Raw genomic sequence first — 12,861 nt, 5'->3', positions numbered from 1 at the left:
AGATTTTACAATATATTTAAATCGCCTAAGGGATAAAAACTTTATTTTTGGATTTTCAATGTGAGATTGCACACCTTCTCATTCAAAACTATTTAAAATACTTAACTATGACATTAAAAATCTGCATATTAAAAATCTGCACCTTAAAAAGGAAGTCTACAAAAAATCTAAAAACTTAAAAAGTTTAAACTGCTGAAGTGCAGGAAATTTTTTAACTTTAAAGCTGTAAACTCAACATTCCCCGTGTACTTCAGTAATGTACAGAATAGGGTCACAACCATGAAAATCAAAACTCCACTACATCTGTTTAAATACAATGGCAATATGACACTAGTTAACTCTAGTTGCAAAACGAAGGTAGTTCTGGGTCCCAGACAAGACTCCATAGGAGATACGTTGTCAAACTAGAGTCGCCGCCCAGAAAGCTCTAAGCCAACCGACTTTCTACAGACCATGTACGGGATACAGCCGCTTCAGGCAGATTGCCAAGATTATTTTGATTTGGGCCAGAGACTGATGATGTTCTGCAGAAGATGAGGAAAGCCTCTTCAAAGAATGATTCCTTCACTCTGAGCCAGCAGGATCTACAAGGTTTAGTCCCCCTTCGCAAGAATCATCTAGTTATACCCTTAAAGCCTCGGCTGGAAGACTAGCTTGACCTGCAGGATCCATGTTGAATTTCTTCTTCTACTGAAATTTGATTAGTTTCAAATTCAGTTATTCTGGGTGGCCTGCACTTTTCGGTATATTTCTTCCAAAGTCCTGAACATATACTTAGTTGATCGCGGGATCAATCCGTCATTGCTCATCTTCACGAGGACTTCTACTGCATTTTCCCAAACTAGTTTGACCGCTAGCACAGAAGCACAAACGTTTGTGTAATGAGCTCTGGCAGTCAAGATATTGAAAAACACTGCCTGCAAGGCAGATGGCTCAAAAACGGGTAGGAGGCCTGACGGAGCTTGTGTTCACGCCTGTAAACCAAAATATTAAAATTACTTAATATCAAAGTGAAAATGAGACAAAAATTAAACTATGAACACCCTTCATTAATCCTGTTGAAATTATTGTATCTAGAAGTCTGTCTCTAGACAGTCAAGTTTTCTAAGAATTTGATGATTTAATACCTGCCTCTTCCAAGTTTATTTTTTTTTGTCTTTCAGGCAACCATTAAATGGGGTTTAACTTATTACACGCCGAAATGAAGGCTTGTGAAATTAATTCATACACCTTAAACTAGTTCCAACATTTTTCACAAAATATTTTGTATAAATATTTATTTTTCATCCTAAATTAAAATTTAGCTAGCCCTGAATCACATGACTTACCCCAATATTTACCACATTGGCAACCCCTATACCTCCTATTCTGCCCTGTTGTTGGTAATAATGACACCTGGAACCAGAGCTCATGCAATTCTATTGTCAGTTGTGCAATACCAAAAGTGGAGAAGGCAGGGTGGGACCAGCCAGATTATCCAGGCATAGATCTTATTGGAGTGAAACTTCCATATATATAAACATTACCTTAAGATAAATTATCTAGGCCATTATACCAATTTACGATCAGGGAACTGGAATAATCTTTTTGGAATAGGAAGTAACATTAATGACAGCAAAAAAGTGCTGAAACTAAATATGCCCAATAGCATATAAAGACGGAAAACAAAAGCTAATGTAGACTTTAGGGTCAATCTAGATACACTGACCAAGTGAATAATCACTCGTGAGAATGACACTAGTCCGAGAACATCTGAGAAAATGTCCCAGCTTATAGCATCTTACAACCAAGAGGCGAAAGGTGCCGAGAGAACGCAGACACTAAAGGGAGATCAGACGACACCTCTCGAAATGTACCAAATGACTGCAGAAGGAGAAAAATATTCTCCCAAGACAAGCAAGGAATACAGCTTTTCGCCATCTATCTTCCTCAGTCCAGAAAGTGGCCCAGGTACAGTTGACAATACAAAAACAACCCAAGAGACTTAAGACTACTAGAGCTGTACAGTACCTCTTAAGATGCCTAAGGACCAAAAAAGGACTGTGCAGAAAATGCAGCTCTTGGGAGAAAAACTTCATTCAGTATAACAGTGTCTACCAAATTTGGCTATTTTCTTTAGTCTTTTTATCTATGAAAGAGAAACTATTGTTCTGCAAATTATTTATTACGGAAATGTTTGCCGAGGAATAGTGTTCCTCTTTGTTATCCCAAGAATTATTCTACTAAAGAAATCAAAATTATAGAACATTTACATTAAAAATAGGATGAGCAGCTTTTCCTAACGTATAATAGTGCGCTTTCAACAAATTTGGCCATTATTTCAACTGCAAATTTGCCATTCTACCATAACAGATCCACCTCTTCTGACAGACCGGTGGGGACCCGGGACTTTGGGGGTGCAATAACAGACCTAAACGTGATTTAGCACAGATTTGTAGAAGGCCACAGAACCTAACAAACCCACCCAACCTTGACAAGTACTAGCCAGGTCACGTTTCTAGCTGGAAGGCCAGCCCCCATCCCCTTACAGGTCCTAGACCTAGCCAGGAGGTGCTAGCCTCCCCAACCCCTCCCACAAACTACCTTCCCAGGTCACAGACCTACCCAGCGGGCCTGCCCCCTCGAACTATCTTCCCAGATCACATACTAAAAGTAAATCACAAATCCTTACATTGGTAAACTAAATATAATAAATCCTTATCATAATTACTCATGACACTAACCTTTGAGGGATAACTGCTTTTAAAAACTTATTCACTACACAAGGAACACTCAGTTGCTTTCATCCTTTCCTAGTCAAAACCTTCTCTCGGCCCGTCACAACCCTCTGGCGTTTTCAGTTTTGAATGGCTTTGACATTTTTTGCAGATCGCACCCGGAGCTTCAATTTCCATCATAGGTGTCAGGTTGGTCTCATTATTTGGAAAATGACTTAAGTTTCTCAGTTATCAAAATTATGAAAAAACAAATATAAAGCTACTGTTAGGAGACTTTATGCGATGACTAAACTTTCGTATACATTCCTATAAGCACAGGTATTATCAGGAACTTAAAAACAATACCATCTTATAGAAAATTTATCCAGCTATAAAATAGTATAAACTGGTTTGTAGTTAGAAGGAAAAAATTTGAAAAAATTAGTAGACGTGCAAAAATTGTAAACAAATTTCCTTAGCGCAAGTAACTAAAATCTGAGTTTGCAAAAGTTTCTATCGTCATACGTAACTTATTCCTAGAGTAATTATATATATATTCTTTTTATTTTGAATATTAATTGAACTTATGACATGTGGGAAGATAAGGATAAAGCAATGTAAATAGTAGCTATCGTTGGGTGAAGCTAGGCGATGACAAAATTTTTTATCTTTTATCGTATACATTCCAATACAGCACAGAATTCAAGGAAACTAAAATGGTATAGAAGAGTTTGTGTAGTTAAAAGAAAGGAAACATGAAAAAAAATAGTAGACGAGCTAAAAGTGATGACCTAAATCTCAACTTGCGCTGAAAAAATTAAGGTTTACAGCTTTTGCAAGTTAATATTTTTTCCTGTTTCCTTTCTTCTAACTACAAACTTGTATACCAATTAATAGCTGAATAAATTGTCTAAGATGGTATGATTTTCAAGTTTGTGATTAGGATTCTGTGCTTTATCTGAATGTATACGATAAGAAAAAAATAGTCATCGACTAAATTCACCTAACGATAGCCACTATTTACATTGCTTTACCCTCATTTTCACACATGTCATAAGAAAGTTCAATGAATGTTCAAAATTAAAAAAAAAAAAATACAAGGAAAAGGTTACGTATGACAGATAGAAAAACTTCTGCAATCTCAGATTTTCGTTACTTGTGCTAAAAAAATTTAGGTTCACGCTTTTTGCATGTCGAAGTATTTTATTCCAGTTTCCTTCTTCTAACTACAAACTTATATACCATTTCATAGCTGAATAAATTGTTAGGAAATTGCCTACCTACATTCATACATACATACATACATACATACATATACATACATACATACATACCACAGGGAGAAGAAGCATTCCCATCACCAACCCTGTCAAAATGGGAAAAGGCCCCCCCCCCCCCCTCACCAACCCTGTCAAAATGGGAAAAGGCTCCGCCCCGCCCCCCTCACCAACCCTGTCAAAATGGGAAAAGCCCCCCCACCCCACACACAAAAAACAATAACTTATAATGAAGGGTGCAAGCCCAGCAAAGGTCCACCCATGTCCAATAGAGTAACCCTGTATTTGACTGATTCAGGCTTAGGGCCTAGTTTGATTCTATTTCTTACTTGAAAAAAAATCATGAGGACTAGTACTTGCCTTTGGCTGTAACCACCTTTTTCTATGAAATAGCTATAACAAAAGGAAATAAAACAAATTCACACTTACCATTTATCCGGATTCTTTGCACTGTTGTGAGTATCCTCTCTCCTTCAAAAGAATCTTGCAAGAAGCCTGCAGAAGAGGGACCTCGATGGGTAATGTAGACTCCGGGTCCTGTAAAGCACAAGAATTCAACATTATAATAATTCCTAATCATTGCTATACACTGAAAGAAAAGACATCCCTACCACCCGCCCTCTAAAATGTAAAAATAGCAAGAAAATGAAGGGTGGAAGCCCTGCAAAGGACCACCCATGGCCAACAGAGTAACCCTGTATTTTACTTTGATTCAGGCTTAGGGCCTAGTTTGATTCTATTTTTCACTTATAAAAATACATGAAGACTAGTCCCTGCTTTTGGCTGTAACCCCCTTTTTCTATGAAATACCTATAACAAAAGGAAATAAAACAAATTCACACTTACTATTTATCCTCATTCTTCGTATTGTTGTGAATATCCTCTCCAACTGCGAAGGATCTTTCAAGTAGGCTGAAGAAGAGGGACCCCGATGCCGAATGACCCTCCGGCACCTACCTGGACCTTCACCTCTCCTGCCAGGTGTCCAATATTGGTAGAGAGTATGGTACTTCGCGAAACTCTGTCCGGTCACGTGACATAAGGCTATTTTGCAGTGTAAGCACTGATACACAGTATCTCTGCAGATACCATTCCTGGAATACAAACGACACTTTCTTTGTTGGCGTGCACACTCAATTTTTACATGTTTGTGTATAACTTCCACACCATCAACCATCATAGATTCACTTTGTATCAGCCTATGAGGGTGGTCGGGTCTAGGTCCAAGGGGAAGTGTGGGATTTGGAGGGCTAACATCAGCGAGAATACCTTCAGCATCCATGGGTTCATCAAGAGCTTCATCAACAGCATCAGCAGGTTGAGAAGGATGAGGAGACCTCTTCAACAGGAATATCAGGGGCATGTGGAATCCTGTTCCCAGAGTCAGGCCACATAGCAGGGTCAAAATAAAGAAAGGCCGAAGCAATCACCTCATGATATTACCGGAATGAAAGGAACCTCTTATTCATATCAAGCTGGTACTTCTGATACAGTATGTAGGAATTATACAGGGCCAATTTCAAGAGGTTGAGTTTAATCTTCTTTGTCAATCTACGAGATCTCCTGGCACAAGTTTAGTAGTTCATCATCTGGTCAAAAACATCAACTGCTCCCATATAGGCGTCGTAATCACCAAGAGCCTGTTAAGATAAAATGTAGTTAGTAGATTTATATTTTCTTACGGAAGGAATAATTTGGATACATATTTTTTATTCCAATATGTATCAATCTTTACCTACATATATACATATACACATATATACATACATACATATATATATATATATATATATATATATATATATATATATATATATATATATATATATATATATATATATATATATATATATATATATATATATATATATATATATATATACATACATATATATACATATACATATACATTATATATGTACACACATACATATACACACATTCCATATACTGTACATACATAATACATATATATACATGTATATACCTATACATATACATAAATGTGTAAAATTCTCTCTAACCTTATTATATATACCATAGGGCTCTGCAGGTGCTGCTCCTGCAACATAACGTCCTCCTTTTTTTATCCTTCGAGTATGGATAAATGACTGTTGCGGCATTATCAGGTGTTTTAATGAAAGCGACGCCTTTTTTCTTGCCAACAAATAACAAACGTGTTGTCTTTCCTACGCTAGTACATAGCACCTCAGGGCAACGAATTGTATTTGGAGCAGTTTCGGAGTACCGTAGGAGCACCCCTAAGAGTGACACTAAGAGTCCCCTTACAAAAGGGCCAAGACTAAAATTCTCCTGCCAGGGGCACAGAGTTATATAATAATTGTCCATATAAACATGATAGGCCTTATCCAAATGCTGCCCCATCAACGTGAAAATTATATCTCGCAGGGATGAATAAAGCCCTCTGTGTATATCTTAAGAAAGGACATACCCAGATTTGCTCTCACATAGGAAGTAAAATTTTATTCCATACTTGGTGGTTTTCTTCGCATTATCCATCCTGAGGTTGAGTCTTCCCTTCCATTTAAACATTCCTTCATCAAGGATAGGTTCTCCTCTGGAGTATACATACTCTTACATTTGTCAAGGATATACTATTACAGGACTGTACCAACCGTGTTTCACACAATTGTACATAATTCCTTTTGTATATATTATGGTTGTATCTTCGCTCTTCCCTCGCACTAAAACGAACATGAAAATTCAAGTCTGGTTTTTCCTCTGATTTTGTCTGTCTTGTGAACTTGTCATGTCCTGTTGCCTTGAGGTTTTGTATATAAGGAGTGTGTTCCACAACAATATAACTCAGTCGTTTCCAATCTGCCTTTGATTTCACAACTCCTCTCTCGGCCCGTCACATTGGTGACCCCGGAGTGACCCATGTACCAACCGTGTTTCACACAATTGTACATAATTCCTTTTGTATATATTATGGTTGTGTCTTCGCTCTTCCCTCGCACTAAAACGAACATGAAAATTCAAGTCTGGTTTTTCCTCTGTGATTTTGTCTGTCTTGTGAACTTGTCATGTCCTGTTGCCTTGAGGTTTTGTATATAAGGAGAGTGTTCCACAACAATATAACTCAGTCTTTTCCAATCTGCCTTTGATTTCACAACTCCTCTCTCGGCCCGTCACCCCGTGACCCCGGAAGTCGACTCGCTTCCACTGCCTTCCACCCCCACCCCCTCGCCCCTCCATCGTTGGTACTATGACGGACTCTACGGCAGTTGGCGCTACGGCCACTCCATTCAAACTTTCATCGTTTGCCAGCGGAGAGGCGTTTGCTTGGTTTCAGCGCGCAGAAGTCCAGTTTCGTATCAGGGGCGTGACTCGCTCAACCACCAAAGCTGATTATGTTCTCGCGGCGATACCCGAGGACACCTTCCCAGAAATATCCGACTGGCTTTGTGAACAAGGAGACACCCCAATAGCGTATGACGACCTCAAATCATACCTTATGCAACAGTACTCGCCGTCGCCCGTATAGCAAAGCTTTTTCAGCTCTCGCAACAACCGTTGGGGGACCAAAGGACTTCGCTTGCCCTCAGGGAAATGACCAGTATCGCTCGCCTTCAACCTGCCGCAGACGGCTCTCCTCGTGAGGTGAACCTACTCCGTGCCCTTTGGATACGCCGTTTACCTGAACCTGTGCGCGCTGCCATACCCGATGTCGATAGTTTACCCATAAAGGACTTTATGACCAAAGCCGACGCCCTTATGGACAGCCACTTCAAGACCTCCATCAACGCCTCCACCCCTGACGACGAGGATGCCTATTCAACGTACACCGAAGATGACATGAATGCCGTAGGACATACACGCCTACCCCGTGACGTGCCGAAGCGGCGACAAAGCCGCCCACCACCCACCAATCGCTCGCGCCCCAACGAACGACTTCTACAGCCTCTTACTACCTCCCATCCACCGCAGTTTTGCTACTACCACTTCAGATTCGGGGCAACCGCGAAGAAATGTGCCAAAGATTGTCAGTGGCCAAAAAAGGAGTAAGTAGGCCATCGCTTGTGGCGGTGGCCTCCCATGTTTCTAATCTTTTCTTTTTACAGGATGCAGGAACGGGCGTGCGATTTTTGGTAGACACGGGTGCTTGTCGTTCTCTTTTGCCAAGGAAACTCTTCAAGGCACAACGTAGTCTGTCTACATCTGCCGACGTCTGCTTGGTAGCTGCCAACGGATCTGCGATACCCACCTACGGTTACGAGAGCCTCACATTATCGTTCGGAAACGGTAAATTCAATTGGAAGTTTCTCGTTGCTGACGTCACAATGCCAATCCTCGGTGCGGATTTCCTCTCTCATTTCCACCTTCTGGTCGATGTCGCCCATCGACGAATGGTCAACGCGGACTCGTACTTGTCGACACCTCTTCAACCCGCCCCCTCTAACCTCGCTCTCCACATCAGCGCACCCACGGATGCCTACGCCCACCTCCTCACGTCGTACTCGGAAGTTTTCCGTCCAGAACTTCGCCAAACGCACACGGTTTCTGCTAAGCACGGCATTTATCACCATATCAAGACGACGGGACCCCCAGTCTTTGCAAAATTCAGACGTCTGGCACCGGAACGATTGGCAGCCGCCAAACAGACGTTCGCCGAAATGGAGAAAATGGGCCTTTGCCAAAAGGCCTCCAGCCCATGGTCGTCACCCTTACACATCATTCTGAAGAAAGACGGCTCCCTCCGTCCGTGCGGGGATTACAGGCGCCTGAACATGCAAACAGAACCGGATCACTACCCCCTCCCAAACATTGCCGACGTGACCTCCTACCTGCACAAAGCGAAGGTTTTCTCTACGCTCGACCTCCTGAAGGGGTATTATCAGGTGCCTATGAACCCAGAAGACATCCCCAAGACCGCCATCACCACTCCGTTTGGCACATACACCTTCAACTACTCCTGTTTTGGCCTTCGTAATGCTGGGGTAACGTTTCAACGTCTCATGGATGGCATCTTAGGGGACCTCCCTTTCTGTGTATGTTATGTGGACGACATACTTGTGTTCTCCTCCTCAAAAGAGGAACACCTCCGTCACCTGCGCATCGTGCTCGACCGCCTGCAACAAAACGGCCTTGTAGTCCGGTACGACAAGTGTACCTTTGGCGCCAACGAAGTGTCGTTCTTAGGGCACCGTATCACTCCTGAAGGAGTCCATCCCCTCCCTGAGAAGGTAGCAGCCGTTCAGAATTTCCCCACGCCCTCGACCGTCAAAGCTCTGCAGGAATTCTTGGGCATGATCAACTATTATCATCGCTTTCTGCCAGCCATTGCCGCCACTCTTGCTCCCCTCTACGCCTCCCTCAAGGGCAAGCCAAAGGACTTGAAGTGGGGTCCCCTTCAAGAAGCGGCCTTCTGCAATGCAAAGAAGGCCCTATCAACTGCTGCGGCTCTCACTTTTCCTATCCCACACGCCCCTCTCCTTCTCTCCACCGATGCCAGCGACGTCGCTATTGGTGCAGTACTCGAGCAGGTGGTCAAAGGCTCGCCCCGCCCATTGGCCTTCTTCAGCAGAAAACTGTCCAAGGCAGAATCGGGTTATTCTACCTTCGATCGAGAATTGCTAGCGGTACACCTGGCTGTCCGTCACTTTCGCCATTTCTTAGAAGGTACGCCCTTCGTCATTCGCACAGACCACATGCCTCTGGTGCACGCCTTCACTGGTGCACGCCTTCACTCGACAGTCTGACGCCTGGTCCGCCCGTCAACGCCGACATCTCTCCGCCATGGCTGAATACAATTGCACCCTCCAATACGTCCCTGGGAAAATGAATCCCGTTGCCGATGCCCTGTCAAGAAACACGTTGGCTGCCGTTCAACTGGGATTGGATTACAACGCCCTGGCTGAAGCCCAACGACAGGATCCAGAGTATCAAGCTTGTAGGACATCCTGCACGTCCCTCCGTTGGGAGGATTTTCCCCTCGAAAACTCCAACACCAACCTCCTCTGTGACGTTAGTACTGGTAGACCGCGACCTTGGATTCCTGCTCCCATGCGCCGACAGGTGTTTGATTTCATCCACGGCCTTTCACATCCCTCGTGCCGTTCTACTGCACAGCTGCTGAAGGCAAAGTTCATTTGGCACTGCATTTCTAAGGATGCTAAGGATTGGGTCCGTGCCTGTACTTCTTGCCAAACTTCCAAAGTACATCGACACACGGATTCAGGAGTGGGCACCTTTCCTCAACCTCAGCGTCGTTTCGCACACATTCACGTCGACGTTGTAGGCCCCCTACCCATATCACAAGGACATCGTTACCAGTTTACCGTCATCGACCGCTCCACTCGTAGGCCTGAAGCCATTCCCATGGAAACTGCAACGTCCGCCTCATGTACATCTGCCTTACTCTCTGGATGGATTTCAAGATTCGGTATCCCTAAGCATATTACTTCTGACAGGGGAACCACTTTCACCTCTCAATTATGGACGTCATTAGCGAATCTCCTGGGCATCACCCTACATCACACAACGGCCTACAACCCCGCTGCCAATGGAATGGTTGAACCTTTTCATCGCACCCTCAAACCAGCTTTGATGTCCCGCTGCAAGGATTGCAACTGGTTTACTCAGCTTCCCTGGGTCCTCCTTGGACTAAGGACCACTCCTAAAGATGCCCTCGACGTCTCGGCAGCCGAAATGGTGTATGGCGACCCGTTGGTTGTCCCTGCCGAGTTTTTTCCTTCTACAACCTCCTCCGACGATCTCCAGCACATACGTCACGTCGTGGGAAAATTTACTCCGTGCCGCCAGACTTAGAAGCCCCCAGCGAAGCATCACATACCAACGGACTTGCACTCTGCAACGCACGTCTTCCTGCGCAACGACACCAGCAAGCCACCGTTAACGCCCCCTTACACGGGACCTTTACTTGTGATCCGACGCAGTCCGAATGCATTCCTCCTAAATATTCGGGGCAAAGAAGACTGGGTCTCCATTGATCGTCTAAAACCTGCTTATCTTCTGCCAGATGACCCGCCTACAGTTCGCCTCTCTAGATCAGGGCGCCCTATCTAACATATACAGTATGTCATTTTTAGGGGGGGAGCCATGTACCAACCGTGTTTCACACAATTGTACATAATTCCTTTTGTATATATTATGGTTGTATCTTCGCTCTTCCCTCGCACTTAAACGAACATGAAAATTCAAGTCTGGTTTTTCCTCTGTGATTTTGTCTGTCTTGTGAACTTGTCATGTTCTGTTGCCTTGAGGTTTTGTATATAAGGAGAGTGTTCCACAACAATATAACTCAGTCTTTTCCAATCTGCCTTTGATTTCACAACTCCTCTCTCGGCCCGTCACATTGGGGGAGTGACTCGCTCAACCACCAAACTATGTACCAACCGTGTTTCACACAATTGTACAGGACTAATCAAGAGATGCTTGTCTGGTCAGTTCCTTGGTAAGGCCCTTCGATTGAAAGAATTGAAATGTTTCCCCATTGCTTCGAACTTTCACCTTGACAGTCATTGGAAAAGCAGCCATAGAGTAAGGCTTACCTCGTGCCCAATACATTCTCATTTCCGGCAACTTTACGATTCCCATCCACATGACTATGCAAAGGTACTAGGCTATATCAGTTACAGTACAAGACGTCCAATTAAAGTTTTAAGTCTTCAACATATCCTTTCTCATAAAAAAAGCATTTGAATTTGTTCCTCTCATCAGATAGAAAAGATCGAAGGAAACAAATAGCTGTGAAAATCCTAAAGGAGTCGTAGGGATCGGACAGGTCATTTCTGGTTGACCCGTAAATGGTAAAGCAGTTGGTGTCGTGGGATCTCGGGACCATCTATCCTAGTCTCTCTTTCCCCCGCCCGACCTGGGAGAGCGTGAACGCAAGTAAGATATGCGCCTAGACACTCTCCTAGCCCCCCCCCTCCTATGTTGGCGGCAAGCACATGTCCTGCTACGCACTCCTCGTTGAGGCGATCTAACCCTTCTACCAGAAGTACCAGCATAATCCCCTCCACTCTCATAGCTGCTAGTATCATTATCACTCGCCATTTATGCTAACTCTTACACAGTTTCTTCTTCTTCCCCCTCCACATTACTCCTTTCGAGAAAGTATTCATCACCACTAGATCCTACAGTCTCCCCCTCACTTTCACCTCCCCTTACTATTGCTGTGCTCATTTTCAATTGCGTCGCCAACAGCTAAATTACTTTAGCTATGATCGGTTATTTCACGGAACTCATCATCGGAATCGAGCAAAATTTGATGTATGGACGACATTGAAAGGCCTTGTCTAACCGACACCAGTCGAGACAACGGATTTTGAGAACGGAAGTTGCTTTGTTCTCCAGCAACTCTAAGGTTAGCGGTCGCAGTTGGGGCAATAGATGCTATGGCATCAATCATGGGAACCTCTCCCTTGTACACTAACCCTACTTTAGCTTTAGGCATTTATTCAACAAACACCTTCACACAAATAAAGAGGAATATTCTAAAAAGTTATAAAGCACTATCACTTATAAGAACAGGCTGTAAAAGCACAAACGTGACTGATAACGCAGGAGAGAAGAGTCAGACTACCTTCTCTAGGCAAGGCAAGATTTGAAATGACCTACGCTACGTCCATCCCAGTTTCCCCGTCCACCCACGCTTTCCTTGCTTACCGAGTGGGCTTCGCTTTGTCCTGAACAGTAGCCCCATTGCCGGGAACAAGGATATCTGCGAGAAATATGAAAATATACTGTAAGTTTCAGCAAAATTGAAAAAAAAATATGTAAAAATAATTATGATAAGCATAAAAACCACATGGCAACTCAAATCAGCTGCTCTGAGACCTTTAAATCACAAGGCCCGGAAATATGAAGTCCATTACGCTCCATCCGGAGGAAAGCATACT

At 43.3% G+C, this 12,861-nt stretch overlaps 1 protein-coding gene across 7 annotated transcripts in view; it reads right to left on the bottom strand.

Annotated features, from left to right (window-relative positions):
* Nucleotides 1-266: 266 nt before the first annotated feature.
* The window catches only part of LOC137642646 (uncharacterized), a 24,150-nt gene continuing 11,555 nt past the window's right edge, over nucleotides 267-12,861 (bottom strand). For 2 of the 7 annotated variants that reach the window (XM_068375411.1, XM_068375412.1), the window contains exons 2-5: nucleotides 12,629-12,683; nucleotides 4,820-5,613; nucleotides 4,403-4,510; nucleotides 267-974 (exon numbers count right to left, since the gene is read on the bottom strand). In XM_068375411.1, coding sequence (XP_068231512.1) covers nucleotides 934-974; nucleotides 4,403-4,510; nucleotides 4,820-5,336 — 666 coding nt within the window. In that variant the 5' untranslated portion in view covers nucleotides 5,337-5,613; nucleotides 12,629-12,683 and the 3' untranslated portion in view covers nucleotides 267-933. Of the gene's footprint in view, nucleotides 975-4,402; nucleotides 4,511-4,819; nucleotides 5,614-5,997; nucleotides 6,642-12,576; nucleotides 12,597-12,628; nucleotides 12,684-12,861 lie in introns of those variants that run through there. The other 5 variants (XM_068375408.1, XM_068375410.1, XR_011044827.1 and 2 more) reach the window with 4 other exon arrangements.

This window comes from Palaemon carinicauda, chromosome 6, assembly GCF_036898095.1.
Source record: "Palaemon carinicauda isolate YSFRI2023 chromosome 6, ASM3689809v2, whole genome shotgun sequence".
In the NCBI taxonomy this organism is placed as follows: domain Eukaryota; kingdom Metazoa; phylum Arthropoda; class Malacostraca; order Decapoda; family Palaemonidae; genus Palaemon; species Palaemon carinicauda.
Note: the sequence above shows the minus strand (reverse complement) of the source record. Positions and strands in the feature narration are given on the sequence as shown.